The sequence below is a fragment of the Oncorhynchus gorbuscha genome, linkage group LG16, assembly GCF_021184085.1.
Source record: "Oncorhynchus gorbuscha isolate QuinsamMale2020 ecotype Even-year linkage group LG16, OgorEven_v1.0, whole genome shotgun sequence".
NCBI lineage: Eukaryota > Metazoa > Chordata > Actinopteri > Salmoniformes > Salmonidae > Oncorhynchus > Oncorhynchus gorbuscha.
Window position 1 is genome coordinate 47,428,980 of NC_060188.1, and position 20,925 is coordinate 47,449,904.

The following is a 20,925-nucleotide window of genomic DNA, read 5'->3' on the forward strand; positions in this document are numbered from 1 at the left end:
TACGGTCATCCAAATTGGAATTCCAACTCGGGCCTCTTTCTAGAGCTCCGGCTTTCTGACCTGAAGATCACTGACGTGATGATTTGACCTTGTATTTTTACAAGTTCCCAGTTGTTTTGAACACAGCATCTTTCTCGCTCTGCTGTGGTTGCATGGTGTGCCTCTTGCTAGCTGTCACTCATATGGTGAGAGTCTGAAGCTCATTGGTTGAACTCAAATTGCTAGGTGGCGGCCCACGTGGAGGAAAATGTATGGAAAATGTCTCAGCACAGCTTTCAGAAAAACAGTCTCTTTCAAACTAGGGATTTTGTGACTAATAGCTGTAAAACATAAATTCTGATTATGTATGTCTGAACTACACATTGACACATCCAGCCCAAAGCGGAACTGTAATGTGGTAACTAGCTTGTTCCATCTTGCTTTGATCGGCTCGGTGGAATTTTTGCCATATTCCTTACACCTATCAAAACTCAGATCTCCATAAGTGCCTAGACTAGAGTGCTAGGGATTGATTTGGGATTCTTTGAAATCCACTGTCTGTAACATTAGCAGTATCAAACATATTTTTAGCTAGCTAGCTAGCTCAGCTGACCTTTTGCTGATTAACTTAGCCTAGCTAGTTGAATCCAATACCAGGGTTTTGTCTAGCTAGCTGGACATGTGTTTCACCAACAATAAATTATAATTAGGTAAACCAATGAGTTATGAATTACCAATCTGATCAAAAATGAAAATGCAAATAAACCATAACATCAACACGCATGCACGCACCCAGACTGTTCTAACTAGGCATTTCCGGGTCACGTATTTCTTCTTCATCTTCTATGTTTTGCAAACAAACATTAGAGGTGCATTCCGCCACCTGTTGTACTGGTGTGTAGTCAATCCCAGTTTACAGACTAAATTAATAAAGAATCAAACATTAAGAAATACTAAACCCTCCTACCTAATCCTGTATTACAAAGAAAATAAAAAAGAGCCCTACTAACTTCTAGGGGAGGGTTTGTGAGAAGTTAGTTAGGCTCTAATTTACTGCTCTAATTACGTTGGTATCCAGTTTATAACAGCAATAAGGCACGGCTGTGGTATATGGGCTAAATACCACACCTCCTCGTGCCTGATTGCTTAAATAAACCATACACTCCGTACACAAACCATTCACATGCTTGCCAACCAGATGACAAATCCCAGAATGTCCTCTCAAAAGGTACAGCAGGACCTAACACAGTGGCAGACCTAACAAAAGTCCATTAGAGAGGAAAAAAATGTATTGCTGGGTCTCAGGAAGTGAAGATAGGCTTATGAGGATATGTTCGATCAAATTCTGACAAAATTGTGTCTTTGTGTGTCACGCCCTGACCTGAGAGAGCCTTTTTATGTCTCTATTTTGGTTTGGTCAGGGTGTGATTTGGGTGGGCATTCTATGTTTTGTTTTCTATGTTTCTTTATTTCTATGTTTTGGCCTGGTATGGTTCTCAATCAGGGACAGCTGTCTATCGTTGTCTCATTGGGAATCATAGTCCTTTTCCCCTCCTTCAGTGTGGGTAGTTGACTTTGTTAGAGCATTATAGCCGAAGTTAAGCTTCACCGTCGTGTCCTTGTTTTCTTGGCTACATTTTCTATATATTAAAGGAACATGTCACCACGCTGCATCTTGGTCTCCTTCCAACGACGGCCGTGACATTGTGTGTATCAATTTCTAAGTCAGACTAAATATTCTATATTGTAGACATTTACATTTGTTTCATAGATCCGAAACATAACACACCTGCATTTGAGAGGGTGAAAAGCAGTCCAAAGGAGATGATCATTATCCTCATTGTTTTTGATAGTCTTCAATTTAGATGATATCGACAAATTTTTAGTTTGTGGCTGTTGCAACTAGTGGAAATACTAATTATATGCTTTACTGACTATAGCTCCAGATTGGATTAGATTCAGGCCGGTGACGCACCCAACTCACTCAATGAGATCACAGGTGCGGGGTTGTCACCTTGATCATTCTTTCTTTCTGGTTCTTCAAAATGGCTACCATCACAATAACCATCACAATTAGAAAATGTTATGATAAGTGTGTGTAATGATCATTTATGTCAGTTTGATATTCAAATAGTTTCAAATAATAAAATCTCAGGAATAGTTTGAGTTTCAGAGTAGTGCAATAATTTTCCCCACATTAAATGAGAGCTTGTTAATAAATGTCCTCTGCAGTGGAAATGAGCTAAATACAGTATGGTTTTTACCTACAGTCCCAATTTACTGTAATGTTACATATTTCATATTAACTATCAACTGAGTCAGTTTTGTAGCACAGTTTTGCGCCTATCAAATCGTATTGGTCGCATACACATGGTTATAGCAGATGTTAATGCGAGTGTAGCGAAATGCTTGTGCTTCTAGTTCCTGCCGTGCAATAATATCTAACAAGTAATCTAACAATTTCACAACAACTACCTTATGCACACAAGTGTAAAGTAGTTGTTAAAAATATGTACATTTAAATATATGGATGAGCGATGGCCAAACGGCATAGGCAAGATGCAGTAGATGGTATAGAGTACAGTATATACATATGATCATCCATACATATATATATCATCCAGAACGCCGCAGCCCATCTAGTGTTCAACCTTCCCAAGTTCTCTCACGTCACCCCGCTCCTCCGCTCTCTCCACTGGCTTCCAGTTGAAGCTCGCATCCGCTACAAGACCATGGTGCTTGCCTACGGAGCTGTGAGGGGAACGGCACCTCAGTACCTCCAGGCTCTGATCAGGCCCTACACCCAAATAAGGGCACTGCGTTCATCCACCTCTGGCCTGCTCGCCTCCCTACCACTGAGGAAGTACAGTTCCCGCTCAGCCCAGTCAAAACTGTTCGCTGCTCTGGCTCCCCAATGGTGGAACAAACTCCCTCACGACGCCAGGACAGCGGAGTCAATCACCACCTTCCGGAGACACCTGAAACCCCACCTCTTTAAGGAATACCTAGGATAGGATAAAGTAATCCTTCTCACCCCCCCCTCCCCTCCTTAAAATATGTAGATGCACTATTGTAAAGTGGCTGTTCCACTGGATGTCATAAGGTGAATGCACCAATTTGTAAGTCGCTCTGGATAAGAGCGTCTGCTAAATGACTTAAATGTAAATGTAAAATGTATATGAGATTAGCAATGTAGGGTATGTAAACATTATATAAAGTGGCATTGTTTAAAGTGACTTGTTACATCTAATTATTAAAGTGGCTAGAAATTGAGTCTGTATGTTGGCAGAAGCCACTCAATGTTAGTGATGGCTGTTTAACAGTCTGATGGCCTTGAGATAAAAGCTGTTTCTCAGTCTCAGTCCCTGCTTTGATGCACCTGTACTGACCTCACCTTCTGGATGATAGCGGGGTGAACAGGCAGTGGCTTGGTTGGTTGTTGTCCTTGATTATCTTTGTTGGCCTTCCTGTGACATCGGGCGGTGTAGGTGTCCTGGAGGGCAGATAGTTTGCCCATGGTGATGCATTGTGCAGACCTCACTACCCTCTGGAGAGCCTTACGGTTGTGGGCGGAACAGTTGCTGTACCAGGCGGTGATACAGCCTGACAGGATAATCTCGATTGTGCATCTGTTTGTGAGTGTTTTTGGTGAAAAGCTGAATTTCTTCACCACGCTGTCTGTGTGGGTGGACCAACTCAGTTTGTCCGTGATGAGTACGCCGAGGAACTTAAAACTTTCCACCTTCTCCACTGCTGTCCCTTCGATGTGGATTGGGGGGTGCTCCCTCTGCTGTTTCCTGAGATTCACAATCATCTCCTTTGTTTTTTTGACATTGAGTGAGGTTATTTTCCCGACACCACACTCCGAGGGCCCTCACCTCCTCCCTGTAGGCCGCCTCGTCGTTGTTGGTAGTCAAGCCTACCACTGTGGTGTCGCCTGCAAACTTGATGATTGAGTTGGAGGCGTGCATGGCCACGATGTCATGGGTGAACAGGGAGTACAGGAGAGGGCTGAGAACACACCCTTGTGGGGCCCGAGTGTTGAGGATTAGCGGGGTGGAGATGTTTCCTACCCTCACCACCTGGGGGCAGCCCGTCAGAAAGTCCAGGACCCAGTTGCACAGGGCAGGGTCGAGACCCAGGGTCTCGAGCTTAATGACGACTTTGGAGGGTACTATGGTGTTAAATGCTGAGCTGTAAATCGATGAACAGCATTCTTACATAGGTATTCCTCTTGTCCAGATGGGTTAGGGCGGTGTGCAGTGTGGTTGCGATTGCGTCGTCTGTGGACCTATTGGGGCGGTAAGCAAATTGGAGTGGGTCTAGGGTGTCAGGTAGGGTGGAGGTGATATGGTCCTTGACTAGTCTCTCAAAGCACTTCATGATGACGGAAGTGAGTGCTACGGGGCAATAGTCATCTAGCTCAGTTACCTTAGCTTTCTTGGGAACAGGAACAATGGTGGCCCTCTTGAAGCATGTGGGAACAGCAGACTGGGATAGGGATTGATTGAATATGTCCATAAACACACCAGCCAGCTGGTCTGTGCATGCTCTGAGGACGCGGCTAGGGATGCCGTCTGGTTCGGCAGCCTTGCGAGGGTTAACACGTTTAAATGTTTTACTCACGTTGGCTGTGGTGAAGGAGAGCCCGCAGGTTTTGGTAGTGGGCCTTGTCAGTGGCATTGTTTTGTCTACAAAGCGAGCAAAAAGTTGTTTAGTTTGTCTGGGAGCAAGACATCGGTGTCTTTTTGTAGTCAGTGATTGATTGTAGAACCTGCCACATACGTCTTGTGTCTGGACCATTGAATTGCGACTCTACTTTGTCTCTATACTGAAGCTTAGCTTGTTTGATTGCCTTGCGGAGGGAATAACTACACTGTTTGTATTCGGTCATGTTTCCGGTCGCCTTGCCATGATTAAAAGCAGTGGTTCGCCGTTTCAGTTTTGCGCGAATGCTGCCATCAATCCAAGATTTCTGGTGGGGGAAGGATTTAATGGTCACCATGGGTACCACATCACTGATGCACTTGCTAATAAACTCGCTCACCGAATCAATGTTATTGTCCGATGCTACCCGGAACATATCCCAGTCCACATGATCGAAGCAATCCTGAAGCGTGGAATCGGATTCATCAGACCAGCATTCAATAGACCTGAGCATGAGGGTTTCCTGTTTTAGTTTCTGTCTATAGGCTGGGAGCAACAAAATTGAGTCGTGGTCAGATTTGCCGAAAGGAGGGTGAGGGAGGGCTTTGTATGCATCGCGGACATTAGAGTAGCAATGATCCAGGGTGTTGCTAGCCCGGGCTGCACATTAGATATCCTGATAAAATTTAGGGAGCCTTGTTTTCAGAGCAGCCTTGTTAAAATCCCGGCTACAATAAATGCATCCTCAGGATATATGGTTTCCAGTTTACATAGAGCCCAATGAAGTTATTTCAGGGCCGTCGAGATGGGGTGGGGGGGGGGGGGAGATATACACGGCTGTGATTATAATCAAAGAGAATTCTCTTGGTAGATAATGCGGTCTGCATTTGATTAAAGGAATTCAGGTGAACAAAAGGACTTGAGTTCCTGTATGTTGTTATGATCACACCACGACTTGTTAATCATAAGACATACACCCCCACACTTCTTCTTACCATAGAGATGTTTGTTTCTGTTGGCGCGATGCGTGAAGAAACCAGGTGGCTGTAGTGACTCTGATAATGTATCCTGAGTGAGCCATGTTTCTGTGAAACAAAGAATGTTACAATCTCTGATGTCTCTCTGGAAGGCAACCCTTGCTCGAATTTCATCTACCTTGTTGTCAAGAGACTGGACATTGGCAATTAGTGTACTCGGGAGCAGTGGGCGATGTGCCCGTCTACAGAGTCTGACCAGAAGACCGCTTCTGCGTCCGTCCCTTCTGCGGCACCGTTGTTTTGGGTTGCCTGCTCGGATCCGATCCATTGTCCTGGGTGGTGGTCCAAACAGAGGATCCACTTCGGGAAAGTCGTATTCCTGGTAATAATGTTGGTAAGTTGATGTTGCTCTTATATCCAATAGTTTCTCCCGACTGTATGTAATAAGACTTAAGATCTCCTGGGGTAACAGTTTAAGAAATAATACATTAAAAACGCGAAGGGAGGCATCCATCTCTGTCGGCGCCTCTCACCACATACAGGTAGCTTTTATTTCTTCAAGATTTGACCGCAATCAAATTGCTGCTTTATTTATTTCCATGCTTCAGAATGTGCTTGGAGCAGAGAAGAGCAACATTCTGGAGGTTTGTAGTGGACATCAGCTATGTTTTTTACCTACTGTCCACATTTACTGTAATGTTAAATCTTTCATATTTACTATCAACTGAGTCAGTGGCATACTGCAGTTTGGCTAATTTCATTCATTTTAGAGCAAATCTCATGCTATTTTGCCATGAAGCTGGGAGGAAATTCTGTTTTAGAGCAAATTTCCCACTATTCTACTAATTTTGTCATGAAGCAGAGATAGTTTTTCATGAAATATCACATATGGAATCATGTATAAAACCAAGTGTTAAACAAATCAAAATGTTATTTGCTATCTGGGGGGCCCTACCTCTGGAGGGACCCCAAAGCTTGTAGGCTCCCCCGCCTTGCGGGAGTGTGTGAAAGTCTAGTGAACCGAGTCCTAATGTGCACATACAATAAAAAATAAACAATAATACTGCTGATAATGTGTGGTTATTCCTTCTTCAAACTGTTACTTTACTCTAGAATTCCAAGCGAGTCTTCTGAAAGAGTCAGATGGAGTTGTGACAGGCAGGTTGGCAGGCTCTACTTTTGAGTCTGCCTCCATGTGTTTTGGCACCACAGAGTGTGACTTCAGTACAACAGCCCTGACACCAATGAGAGCAGTGAATGTTTGATTTGGCCTTTTGTTTTGTAATCAATGAGAGGAATCTTGCATAACTTTCCATTCAATTTCTAGAACTATTAACTTGGTAGATGTTATTCTGACTGTTAACTTTTATTTATCTAGATATGGTTAAATAAAAACATGGTCAATTGAAATATACTAAACCAGTGATGTAATTGTTTTTATTGTGGTCATTAGAAAAATTTATAGTACTGGGCTATGAATGTCTCATTCCACAGAAATTTTGGCCAATATATTCAATGTGCCCCCATGTCGGCTCAGAAGGGACATCATCTCAACCGTTGAGAATATGGCCAGTTCACTGTTCACTAGGCTACTTGACCAATTGACAATCTCAACCCTATTACAACACCATTTCCATGTTAAATATGACATGTTATTTGTTTTACTGCGCTGCTTAGTTTTAAAAAATGATATATGGTATCTATGTGGAAGCAAAATTAAACAACATTCGAAAGTTACATTTCATGATTATTAATAGTAACAAACATCATTAGTCAGTCTACATTAAAGGGATACTTCCAGATTTTGGCAATTGATCTACTTCTCCAGAGTCAGTTGAACTAGTGGATACATTTATGTTTTTGTAGCTAGGTTTCCATCCAATTGGCGACAGATTTGTGTGAATATAAAAAAACTGCATAAAAACAATATATAGTTTTTTCCCACCAGAGATGTGTTTACATCAAATTGAATTGTCGCGGACAAAAGGATGTGCGTGATGACGTAGTGCACATAAAAAACGTCCGATGTACCAAATAAAAAAATAAAATCTTCAACTCTAGTGATGGATTTGTTGCAAAAAATGTTGCGTTATATACCGAATGTGTCCACTGGTATTGGCACATGCGCCATAGCTAACAGCTCGCAGATACAGTGCGGGTAAAGCCTACATTATGAGATTATTAAGAGCAAGATTATTTTTATTTGTCAAATGGCAGCCAAGCGTCGGTCATCATGTCACCAGAATAAAACCCTCAATGTCTATTGGAAAGGAGCATCAAGCTCATCACTTTTCATTTTCACCACGCTGTTAAGTTCATCATTTATTTCATCTGTAGCCTAATAATCTGCATGCTTTCCCAAATTGTAGTGGACGGCCACACAACATGACATTGCGTAACTAAGTTTACTTCAATATGATGGTTATTATATCAATATTTGCGCACAAATGTATTTTCACCACCATTTCTCACATAATTTATTTTACAGACACAAAAAGATCCCACCTTGTGTAGCGCATTTTGTTTTTTTCAACTTTACCTACAAATTTAGCTGTTTCCATCAGGCCTGTCGTGACATTTTGAATCCGACATGTACTTTACTCGCATAAAAAGGATGGAAACCTGGTTACTGTCCATTAGCACAATGACTGGAAGTCTATGGGTTTCTGCTAGCATGCTAGTAGATACCCATAGACTTCCTGTCATTGCGTTAATGCTAGTTAGCATTGGCTCATGAAACTACCTCTAACTTCCTTCACACTGGACACAGAGATAAAAATTGTATCCACAATTTCATCTTCCTCTGAGAAATTATATAAAGGGCCTCATTGCCAAAACCCTGATGTATCCCTTTAACTGGGCTAGGGGCTGTGCAGGGGGGCAAGCAGGGCTTTAGAAGATATCTTCTCCACCTCTCCTGACAGATTTGCTCCAGTCTCTCCTTCAGCTCACACACTCTCTTCGTCACATCCTCTAACCAGAAAAGGGGGCAACAGGAGGTGGTAGGTACAACCTTGGGGTCCAGCACAGGACTTAGAGACTGGATACTGGAGAAAGTGGATGTGATCCTCTGTGAGTGAGAGCTGCTCCAGCTCGGCGTCTTACCTCAGCTCACAAACCTCTTGCTTCAGTTGCTCCGGGAGTCCTTCAGCCTCACTCCCGGCTGCCCTCTCCTGGGCTCTGATCAGCTCCTTCACTTCAGAGCACTTTCTCTCAATGTAGCGGATCATCTCAGCAAAGATCCTCTAACTGTTCTCCACTGCTGCATGTGAAGAGCGTGTGATGTGGAACATACCCAGTTTCTTGTCTCGCAGCTCCCTTCCCCGCTCATGGATCATCTGCTGGTACGGCATCTGTTTCAGATCCAGCAGATTCTGAAAGTCTCTAATTCAGCTGCCTTTCATGGCCTTTATGTTCATCCATCAAACAGATACAGTGCTATCAGTATGGGAGTAAATCTCCAGCAGCTTGTCATGACGAGAGCATTTTGTTGCCTTACAACCTGGAATTAAAATGGATATTTTGTGGGTTTGTATCATTTGATTTACACAACATCCCTACCACTTTGCAGATGCAAAATATTTTTTCAAATTGTGAAACAAATAAGACAAAAAAATAGAAAACTTGAAGTTGCATAACTATTCATCCCCCAAAGACAATACCTTGTAGAGCCGATTTTGCAGTAATTACAGCTGCAAGTATCTTGGGGTATGTCTCTATAAGCTTGGCACATATAGCCACTGGGATTTTTGCCTATTCTTCAAGGCAAAACTGCTCCAGCTTCTTCAAGTTGGAAGTGTTCTGCTGGTTTACAGCAATCTTTAAGTCATACCACAGATTCTCAATTGGATTGAGGTCTGGGCATTGACTAGGCCATACCAAGACATTTAATTGTTTCCCCTTAAAACTTCTTAGGGCTGCAATCCCGTTAACGGGATGATATGACAACAGCCAGTGAAAGTGCAGGGCGCCAAATTCAAAACAACAGAAATCTCCATTACAATTCCTCAAACATACATGCATTTTATACCGTTTTAAAGGTAATCTAGTTGTTAATCCTACCACAGTGTCCAATTTCAAATAGGCTTTACAGCCAAAGCACAAATGATTATGTTAGGTCACCACCAAGCCACAGAAAAACACAGCCATTTTTTCAGCCAAAGAGAGGAGTCACAAAAAGCACAAATAGAGATAGAATTAATCACTAACCTTTGATGAGCTTCATCAGATGACACTCATAGGACTTCATGTTACACAATACATGTATGTTTTGTTTGATAAAGTTCATATTTATATAAAAAAATCTGAGTTTACATTGGCGCGTTACGTTCACTAGTTTCAAAAACATTCAGTGATTTTGCATAGCCACATCGATTCAACAGAAATACTCATCATAAACGTAGATGATAATACAAGTCACACACACAGAATTATAGATATACCTCTCCTTAATGCAACCACTGTCTCAGATTTCAAAAATAAATTACGGAAAAAGCAAACCATGCAATAATCTGAGACGGCGCTTAGAAAGTAAATACAATTTTCCTCCATGTTGGAGTCAACAGAAACCAGAAATCACATTATAAATATTCCCATACCTTTGATGATCTTCATCAGAATGCACTCCCAGGAATCCTAGTTCCACAATAAAATGCTTGATTTGTTCGATAATGTCCATTATATATGTCCAAGTAGCTACTTTTGTTAGGACTTAGGTATACAAACCCAAACGCTCATGCAGGTCCCGCATAACTTCGGACGAAAACTTCAAAAAGTTATATTACAGGTCTTAGAAACATTTCAAACTAAGTATAGAATCAATCTTCAGGATGTTTTTATCATAAATCTTCAATAAAGTTCCAACCGGAGAATTCCTTTGTGTGTAGAGGAGCAATGGAACACAGGTTGTTATCATGTGAAATGCACTTGACCAGGAAATGGCTCTGCCAGTAACCTGACTCATTCAGCTCTTATTCAGGCCCACAACACAGTAGAAGCCTCATTCAAGTTTCAAAAGATGGTTGACATCTAGTGGAAGAGTGCAACTTTATCCATATCCCACTGTGAATTCAATAGGGCCTGGGTTGAAAACCGATCAACCTGGATTTCTTCAGGTTTTTGATTGCCATATGAGTTCTGATATACTCACAGACATCATTCAAACAGTTTTAGAAACTTCCAAGTGTTTTCTATCCAATACTATTAATAATATGCATATATTAGCAACTGAGACTGAGGAGCAGGCTGTTTACTCTGGGCACCTCTGGGCACCTTTCATCCAAGCTACTCAATACTGCACCTGCAGCCATAAGAAGTTTAAACCACTCTAGTGTTGCATTAGCCGTATGCTTAGGGTCATTGTCATGCTGGAAGGTTAACCTTCATCCCAGTCTCAAATCTCTTGGAGACTGAAACAGGTTTCCCTCAAGAATTTCCCTGTATTTAGCGCCATCTGTCATTCCTTCAATTCTGACCAGTTTCCCAGTCCCTGCCGATGAAAAACATCCCCACAGCCTGCTGCCACCACCATGCTTCAATGTGGGGATAGGTTTCTCGGGGTGATGAGAAGGTGCTGAGTTTGCACCAGGTATAGCATTTTCCGTGATGGACAAAAAGCTCAATTTTAGTCTCATCTAACCAGAGTACCTTCTTCCATATTCTTTCAATTTTTTAATAATGGATTTAATGGTGCTCCGTGGGATGTTCAAAGTTTCGGATATTTTTTTATAACCCAACCCTGATATGTACTAATCCACAACTTTGTCCCTGACCTGTTTGGAGAGCTCATTGGTCTTCATGGTGCCACTTGCTTGGTGGTGTTGCAGAATCTGGGACCTTTCAGAACATGTATATATATATACTGAGATCATGTGACAGATCATGTGACACTTAGATTGCACACAGCTGGACTTTATTTAACTAATGTGACTTCTGAAGGAAATTGTCTGCGCCAGATCTTATTTAGGGGCTTCAAAGCAAAGGGGGTGAATACATATGCACACACCACTTTTCAAGTTATTTCTTTCATTTCACTTCACCAATTTGGACTATTTTGTGTATGTCCATTACATGAAATCGAAATAAAAATCTATTTAAATTACAGGTTGTAATGCAACAAAATAGGGAAAATGCAAAGGGGGGGTGAATACTTTTGCAAGGCACTGTAACTTCAAATACAAAGTTGACAAAGTCTTTGCAATTGATACAAACAAGTGACATATAAATATATGCTTCAAATGAAAACTGAGATGACTACATTAAAAAATAAACAGTAGACTATAAGGGGCAGCAGGTAGCCTAGTGGTTAGATTGTTGGGCCAGTAACCGAAAGGTTGCTAAATCAAATCTCAGAGCTAACAAGGTAAAAATCTGTTGTTCTGCCCCTGAACAAGGCATTTAACCTGCTGTTCCTAGGCTGTTGTTGTAAATAAGAATGTTTTTAACTGACTTGGCTAGTTAAATAAAAAATAAATAAGCCTATTTCAATCATATAGATATACATTTCATGTTTAATCAGTTGAGTCCTATTTTGCTACTTGTAGGCTAGCTCTTAAAAACCAGTCTTCTCCGTATGTATTGTTTTCAGCCATTCACCCACATTTGGCTCTATGTAAACTACAATTTCGACGTTGTGTTTTAACGGCAATAATCATTGCTTTTGAAACAATTTTCGAAACATATGCTGATATTCCCCTTATCTTTCATGTCAATGATAAAGAAGCTTTAAAAAAAAGATACCCTTAGTTTAGCAGTTTTGCAAAGATCCATCTGTGTGTGCCTCCAGTTGATGAACTGCACTTCCTCCCCAGTTAGTTTACACACAGGTGTTCGGAGCATGCTAGATAGCCAATTAGCATAGGTGGCAGGCCTATGTCTTCTGTCTGTCTTCCGTAAACAAGCGCTGTAACATGGAGATATGGCTGTGTGGGAAAACTAACCCTAACCCCATAAAGGTGTATAGCAATTGGCCTTTTCTTTTTTGAAAATTATTTCTCAATTATATGAAAGATACATACAGTACCAGTCAAAAGTTTGGACACACCTACTCTTTCAACGGTTTTTCTTTATTTGCACTATTTTCTACATTGTCAATAATACTTAAGACATCAAAACCATGAAGTAATACGTAGTAACCAAAAAGGTGTTAAACAAATCAAAATATATTTTAGATTTGAGATTCTTAAAAATTGACACCCTTTGCCTTGATGAACTCATTGCACACTGTTGGCATTCTCTCAACCAGCTTCACCTGGAATGCATTTCCAATAATCCTGAAGGAGTTCCCAAATATGCTGAGCACTTGTTGGCTGCTTTTCCTTCACAATGCAGTCCAACTCATCCCAAACCATCTCAATGGGGTTGAAGTAAGGTGATTGTGGAGGCCAGGTCATCTGATGCAGCACTCCATCACTCTCCTGCTTGGTCAAATAGCTTTTACACAGCCTGGAGGTGTGTTGGGTCAGTATCCTGTTAAAAAATCGAATGATAATCCCAATAAGCGCAAACTTGATGGGACGGCGTATTGCTGCAGAATGCTGTGGTAACCATGCTGGTTAAGTGTGCCTTGAATTCTAAATAAATCACTGACATTGTCACCAGCAAAGCACCGTCACACCTCCTCTTCCATGTCTGTTACTTAAACTCTGAAGCATCTATTTTGGCTGCAATTTCTGAGGCTGTTTACTCTAATGAACGTATCCTCTGCAGCAGAGGTAACTCTGGGTCTTCCATTCCTGTGGCGGTCCTCATGAGAGCCAGTTTCATCATAATGCTTGATGGTTTTTGCGACTGAACTTGAAGAAACGTTCAAAGTTCTTGAATTGTTCTGTATTGACTGACCTTCATGTCTTAAAGTAATGATGAACTGTCATTTCTCTTTACTTATTTGAGCTGTTCTTGACATAATATGGACTTGGTCTTTTACCAAATAGGACTATCTTCTGTATACCACCCTACCTTTTCACAATACAACTGATTGGCTCAAACACATTAAAAAGGAAATAAATTCCACAAACGAACATTTAACAAGGAACACCTGTTAATTGAAATGCATTCCAGGTGACTATTTCATGAAGCTGACTGAGAGAAAGCCAAGAGTGTGAAAAACTTTCATCAAGGCAAAGTGGGGCTATATCAAATATAAAACCACTTTTTTTGGTTACTACATGATTCCATATGTGTTATTTCATAGTTTTGACATCTTCACTGTTACTCTACAATGTAGAAAATAGTCAAATAAAGAAAAACCCTTGAATGAGTTGGTGTGTCCAAACCTTTGACTGGTACTGTATGTTCCACATGGCCTCAGCAGAACTCAGGGCATTCATACTTCTTGTGCTTCATGGAGCAGCGCAGAGCTGTTGATTAGAGCTGTTGTGAAGGAAAATGTCAAGAAAGTGAGTTTGTGTTTATACAGGACCTCCCTCCCCCACCTACTTTCAACCAGTCATGTAAAAACAAATATGGTGGCGCATAGCAATTCAGTACAGAGCTCAATATGGCCTCTCCATGCCTCTGGAGGCACCACAATTGCATCACACCCTCCATACAGAGCCTTTGAGCACATTTGCGGATCAAGCATAAATGGGCTTTTAGTGGGGTGGCTCTCCCATAGACTCAAATGTATTAGCAGCTGGGTCTGGTCTGCTTAGTTTATTGACTGTATATGAACCAGAAAAATGTGAGAGTGGATGTCTCTTGCTTCCTCTTCCCACTCTACTTTAACCACAATGAAATGTGAAATGAGAATTGTGGTTATAGAGATACCCAGCCTAAAACCCCAAAGATAAAGCATTGCAGATGTAGAAGCAAAGTGGCTAGGACACACTCCCTAGAAAGGCAGGAACCTAGGAAGAAACCTAGAGAGGAAACAGGTTTGAGGGGTGACCAGTCCTCTTCTGGCTGTGCCGGGTGGAGATTGTCCAGATCACTCTTCAAGATGTTCAAACGTTCATAGATGATAGTAACAGTTATAGCGGGTGAAACAGGTCAGAACCTCAGGAGTTAATTAATGTCAATTGGCTTTTCATAGCCGAGCACTCAGAGGTCGAGACAACAGGTGAGAGAGAGAGAAAGAGAGACATAGAGAGAGAGAAATAGAGAAAGGGAGCGAGAGAGGAGGGGTCTGTGGCATCATGGCATCTGTGACAGTCTCAATGGGGCTTCCCATGCTATCTCCATGTTAAAGTAGTACATTTTCTTCTTCTTTTGATGTTTGAAAAAGTGTAAAGTTAATATTGGTTACCACCACATGCAGTGCTGGAGTTGAACCAAATGGAGTTGAACCAAATCTTGTCATTCATTTATTGTGGCCACTAGATGGCGGCCATATAGCTTAAAGACATTTACAAACTAGGCAAACCCATTTGAAGAAGACAATGACCTGATCATTGGCTGATCACTCCCAACCCATAAGAATCCCCAACCAGTTGACTACCTTAAAATGGTGAATGCCCTCAATGGTAATGGTCATGCAAAAATGGTTTATTTCCATTTATTGATCTCTATGGGTAAGAGCCTGAAGCATCTGGTCGGGGATTCCACTTACCACCAAATATAGTGGTGAGAGGAAATCCAGTGACCGGCGGTGAAGATGGAGCATAATAAAACTTGGTTGGCATTCGGCATTTCTCATGGATCTTTTGGATCTCAAGACAGTTTTCTATTCTCAAAACTAGAATCTTTAACGAGATAGTTCACCTAAATTACAAAAAGACATTGGTTTCCTTACCATGTCAGCAGTTCTATTGACAATGTATGACGGCAATACATTTTGGAGCTTATTTCCCCGGCACTGGTTTACAAATGCTAACGATTTTGCATTTGTGGCACAAATCAATCATTCAAGTTATGGTATCCAGATTAGCATTTTTTGGTAGTTGATGCGCAAAAAAATGCTAATATCAGAACCATGACTTGCTTTTGTTTAAATATGATAATTATATATTTTTTATGTTGAAGTGATCCTTGTACGAGAAATGTTCCAAATTCCACCAAGTGGGTTCACCCTATTGGCGCTATGCGTAGGATATTTGCCTTTCACGCCAGCGACCCGGTTTTACTTCCCCGCCCCACCATTCCCTACAGTGGTGTCAGAAGCGGGATGGCGGTCGTTAGGCCTGGACGTGTAAGGGGGCTGAGAAGTTGAAACACTGACCATGCCTTCCCGTTGGAACGTGGCTCTTATATTTACTATAAGAGCCATGTTACAATTTCCATCTATTAGCGCGATGCGTAGGGTTTTTTGCCTTTCACACCAGCGATTCTCCGCTTACCTGCTTTGCCATTAACTACAGTATCAAGGAAGTTAATTGAGCATCTCTTTTGCAGTGATGACAGCACAGGAGGCTGCTGAGGGGAGGACAGCTCATAATAATGGCTGGAATGGAGTGAATGGAATGGTATCAAACATATGGAAACCATGTGTTTGACGTGTTCGATATCATTCCATTTATTCTGGTCAAAACATTACTATGAGCCCGTCTTACCTAATTAACGTGCCACCAGCCGCCTGTGGATGACGGCTATTAGAAAACAACTGTGGTAATACATTTTATAAAACATTTAAAGTTTTTCTTGATGACAATTAGGACGCTTATCATATTTCCTAAATAAATACAATCTTTTAAATGAGGCCTAACCAAATGTAATTTCAACATTTTATAGGAGAGAAAGACAGAACTGATCAAGGCACTAATGGCTAATTCTTCACACCTGGCATAAATGCTGTGGCAAGGGCCTTACCTATAATTGGAGATTTGAGTGAATTCACTCAGAACTTATGATGAGTTTCAAGAGAGGGCTATTTTGGCGTGTGTGATATATTCAGAAGTGTTTTTTACATTACTCATATCAACAGAACGAGAATGTCTCTACAATTCCAAACTCGAAGCAGGTTTCTTGAGCTCCATCTTTCAAACAGCCTTAACGACTGGGATATGGATGAAGAGATCAAGCTGACCACAACAACTGACCAATTTTACCAAGGTAAGAAAAACACCTGTGTGCAATTTACCCTCCGAATGGGATTAATGATGACATGCTGCCCTGAAAAGTTGTGGTACAACACTTTGTTTTTTTGTCTGTCTATTACTCATTAGCAGGAGACAAACGGAATGATCAGTATCTGGTTCAGTGGCAGTATGCAAGAATATCGAGAAGAAAGGACGACCTCTCTTTTCAAAACTATCAGAAATCAGTTGAGGGTAACATACCTAATAGAGACGTTACTTAACTTTAGTCTTAGCCCCATTTTTAAATGTTTCATGTATGTGTTTGGTGCTTCAACGTTATCTTAAAATGTACTTTCATTTCAGACTCTCCAATACAGCCAAATCTGTGGTTGATGGTCAACCCCAACCTAGCCTGCCCAATTAAGTATCCCCAAAAAGTAACAAAGATATTGAGTCCCAAGGTGCCACTGAAACACCTGGCACCAGTATCCAAGCCCACAGTCCCCATGTCAAACCCAAGTCTATCCCAAATGTGCTTCCAGTTTCACCTACTGAGGACACCTGCTTGGCTGACTCTCGACATGACACATCCTCCAGTGAGTACATGGTAGGTAAACTCTGATCAGGAGATTGAACTTATAGTGAAAAAAGATATGTATTTAGTTCATGGTTTTCAAACAAGATTAAATCAGTGCAATATGTATAAGCATTTAAGAGCACATTGGACATATTGCACTCAATTGATCTCTTGCTTCAATAACTACATCTTGTGACATATTTTTCATAGCTTACAGATGAAGATGACGCCTCTTCGGTGGATGTCCCCATTTGTCGGAAAGTCAAAACTGCCCGCAAGGCAAAGGCCCCTAAGGGTGGACCACGAAAGCTTAGTCTGGCCCAAAGCAAGCGCCTCCAGCGGGTCCTTCAAGACAGCAACAACCTGAAGAGCGGAGCCTGGCTGCGTCCCCCTGTCAACTACTGCATCTTAATCGCCATGGCTATTGGCAGCAGCCGCACTGGCAGCCTCAATGTCCAGCAGATCTATAACTTCACAAGGTAAGAACTACTGACCACAGAGAAGCATCACGTGTTTTTGAACTGATAGGTGGAGATTACCAGACCAGTAACACAATGCAGTTACTATTTTGTTGAAGCTGGAGAAACTATACTGAATCCCAAATCGACCCTTAAGTACTTGTGGAGAGCTGAGAGGATTTGACAGATGTACAGCAAGAATGTAATGGAGCCACCTTGTCCTCTGATAGCCTAAGGGTGGAGGTTTCACCATGTTGCTTATATCAACATCATCTCAGTGCTTCACAAGTGCATACAGAAGAGTTTGGGGATCTATTTGTTATTGTGCCATCTTTATCGTTTCCATCTGTCATTGTTGTGACACCTTGAGGTCTCAGTCCTTGAAAGTGTAATGGAGGATGATTGTGTGTGATTCTCACGGCTCCCTCTCCCAGAGAGCACTTCCCATTCTTCCAGACAGCCCCTGACGGCTGGAAGAACACTATCCGACACAACCTATGTTTCAGCAACAGCTTTCGTAAGACCCCCCAGCAGGTGTGCAGCGAGGGGAAGAGGAAGTCCTGTCTGTGGCACCTGACTCTAGAAGGACGCCGGAGGCTGAGGGATGAAATCCACACCCTTACCGGGGACTCGTACAAAGTGTTGAAGAGAAGCATGAATAATCCTGGTGAGTTTCAGGGGAGCATAGTCATAGAATTACACACAGAGCCATTGAATTAAATTATAGAACCTCCATGTGCAGAGCTGTCTTATTAGGGGGTGACAGAGGACAATGTTTTCTTGCTATTTACATACGTAGGGCTGTGTTTGATTAATATTGGATGTCGATGACCCAATGATGTCCACCATTGTGCATACCAGTATTTTTTTACATACTAATGTATGAGCCAGGCTTTCAAATGAGGCTAAGGAAGTGGTTGGACAACAGGAGGGTTTTCATACTAAGCTGGAAATACTGTCAGTTACATTGGTGTGGCAACCTGTACATGTTTTTTTTCTTATTTGACAGATATGATTCAGACTTTGTTTGCACTATGATCTGTGCCTTAGAGGTTACCCCAAACTGAGGTGGGACCTTGGGACAATGGCTGTGATGCAAGGGGCATCGATGGCTGTTGATAATGGATAAGTGAACAGCAGCACTTCAATTATGTTTTCCTTAGACTGTATATTTTTGGGGGTGTGCTAAAGTTTTTCAGACGTGTGTATGAATTCATCACTAACTGTACTTTTGGATTTGTTCTGAAAATAAAAATGCATCATAACACCTTGTTTATCTACTATCATCACAGTTGGCTGATAGATATTAATAATACATCTAAAAATGGTTTTGCATCTGTAAAGATGAATAGTAAAAAACAAACAAATCTACAATAGATGGGTTGATTGTTTAGCAACACAATGTACATGTGCACAACTATGGGACAAAACGGATGGGGTTTGCTTTGTTGCTTGTTAGCCATATTAGCATTGACATGAAACCAGCTGAAATGAAGCTACCATTTGGGGAATGGTAAATGCTTAATGTCATTGTTTGTAGCTATCGAGCCATCCATGCTTGATTTGGAGGCTCTGTGAGGAGTCTCCAGAGCAGGGGTAGGCAACCCTGGTCCTGGAGTGCTGCAGGCACTTCATGTCTTTGATTTAACCAACCTGGGAGACCAGGTGTGTTGACTTTGGGCAATCACTGAACTGCTTAATTACCTCAGTCTTGTGTGGTGTCTAGAAGAATAATCCTGCAGCACTCCAGGAACAGTTGCCTAATGGAGCTCTGTACCGCATTGCATGGCGCCTCCCAAATGTAACAATGTGGAGGGCTCCATGTAGCTCCGCATGTGACATGATTGGTTGACAATAGGTGGGGGTGGTACATCCTGTATAAACTCCTTGACAACAAATATGGAGAACTTTGACGAATGGCTTTACCTGGAATGCTTTTCCAACAATCTTGAAGGAGTTCCCATATATGCGGAGAGCGTGGCATGCACTCATGTTGTGACTTTTTACCAGTTGTAGGTAGGCTATTTAGATTCATTATCGAGACATTTATTTCCAAACCTTTTTCCATAAAACATATGAATACTCTAGAACTGATGTACATCAAGAAATAATGGCAACAAAGCACTGGAAAATGGCTTTGGGCGCACTAGAGCGTATTACATAAATCTGTTCGGAGGTGGTTTAAACTGCATTCTAATGTTGACTGCTTAAAGAAAACTGTATCAAAGTGCGTTATGCATGCTCAGTTCTAGGGTCTCGGGGGCTGCCTGAGCAGACATTTTAAATGGAAGATATGGAACTCCCTCGCAAGGTTCTTTTTATGGGGGAAAAGTCCTCAAACTGAAGGCTAAATGTGGAGAATTATACATTTGCCTCAGGTCATCAAGTAGCCTAATGTACAGTGGGGGGGGGGGGAGTATTTAGTCAGCCACCAATTGTGCAAGTTCTCCCACTTAAGATGAGAGGGCTGTAATTTTCATAGGTATGACAGAGAAATCCAGAAAATCACATTGTAGGATTTTTGTATTTATTTGCAAATTATGGTGGTAAATTAGTATAAAAAAAATTAGGACCTTTGTAGCCTGTTTATCAAATGGTAGTCTGCAACTGGGCCATTTAAGTTTGTCTTAAAAGCACAATTGCCAGAAAATAGTCTAATGTGTTGTGTTTCATGCTCAGATCTTCTGTCCAACTTTCATCACTCAAACTCTCCTGATTTTATCTATGCACATGTGCAAAGGGTATTTACAATTATACACCTGGTTCAAGCTCGGTGCTGAAAGCTGTGGTATATCAGACCATAAACCATGGGTATGACAACTTTTTACTGTTCGAATTACGTTGGTAACCAGTTTATAATAGCAACAAGGCACCCTGGGGGTTTGTGGTATATGGCCAATTACCTTTTCTCTTGTCATATTCATTAGCTTGCAATTATTTTGAAAACCTGAATTTTGAATCTAACGCTGTTACAAGTTATGATTCCTCAATTGGCTTGATAATGTTATGGAAAAAGGGGTTAATGTATAGATATGGCAACTATTTTCTCACTGTGAAAATAAGTTGGTCAGGTTGAGTGTAACGGCTACACTTTTTTCCTGACCTGGCAACCCTGGTCCCACTGAAGTGTGAGCATTGTTTTCATGATGTTGTCAGCTGACCCATCTATAACATGGGGAACCTTTTATTTTGACGTTCAATGACAACCTGAACCAGAAATGATCCACAAAGGTCGATGACATTTTCAAAATAAGGTCCATGCTAGCATCTTGTGTACTCCATTGTACAAGAATGGCAGGGATTCAATCCAAACGTGCTCATAGGCAATGTTCGCG

At 41.5% G+C, this 20,925-nt stretch overlaps 1 protein-coding gene across 1 annotated transcript; it reads left to right on the forward strand.

Annotated features, from left to right (window-relative positions):
- The first annotated feature begins 17,026 nt into the window (after positions 1 to 17,026).
- Positions 17,027 to 18,857, forward strand: foxr1 (forkhead box R1). The gene is made up of 4 exons (XM_046307484.1): positions 17,027 to 17,162; positions 17,343 to 17,611; positions 18,025 to 18,257; positions 18,600 to 18,857. Exons 1-4 carry the CDS (start codon positions 17,160 to 17,162, stop codon positions 18,626 to 18,628), a joined length of 534 nt encoding a protein of 177 aa, XP_046163440.1. The 5' UTR covers positions 17,027 to 17,159; the 3' UTR covers positions 18,629 to 18,857.
- The last annotated feature ends 2,068 nt before the right edge of the window (positions 18,858 to 20,925 follow it).

What these genes read in the sequence shown, in the direction of transcription:
- foxr1 (XM_046307484.1), top strand. An exon ending in CAGATCTATAACTTCACAAG is followed by an intron (nt 17,612 to 18,024) that starts GTAAGAACTACT and finishes TCCCTCTCCCAG; the next exon opens with AGAGCACTTCCCATTCTTCC. An exon ending in GAGAAGCATGAATAATCCTG is followed by an intron (nt 18,258 to 18,599) that starts GTGAGTTTCAGG and finishes CTTATTTGACAG; the next exon opens with ATATGATTCAGACTTTGTTT.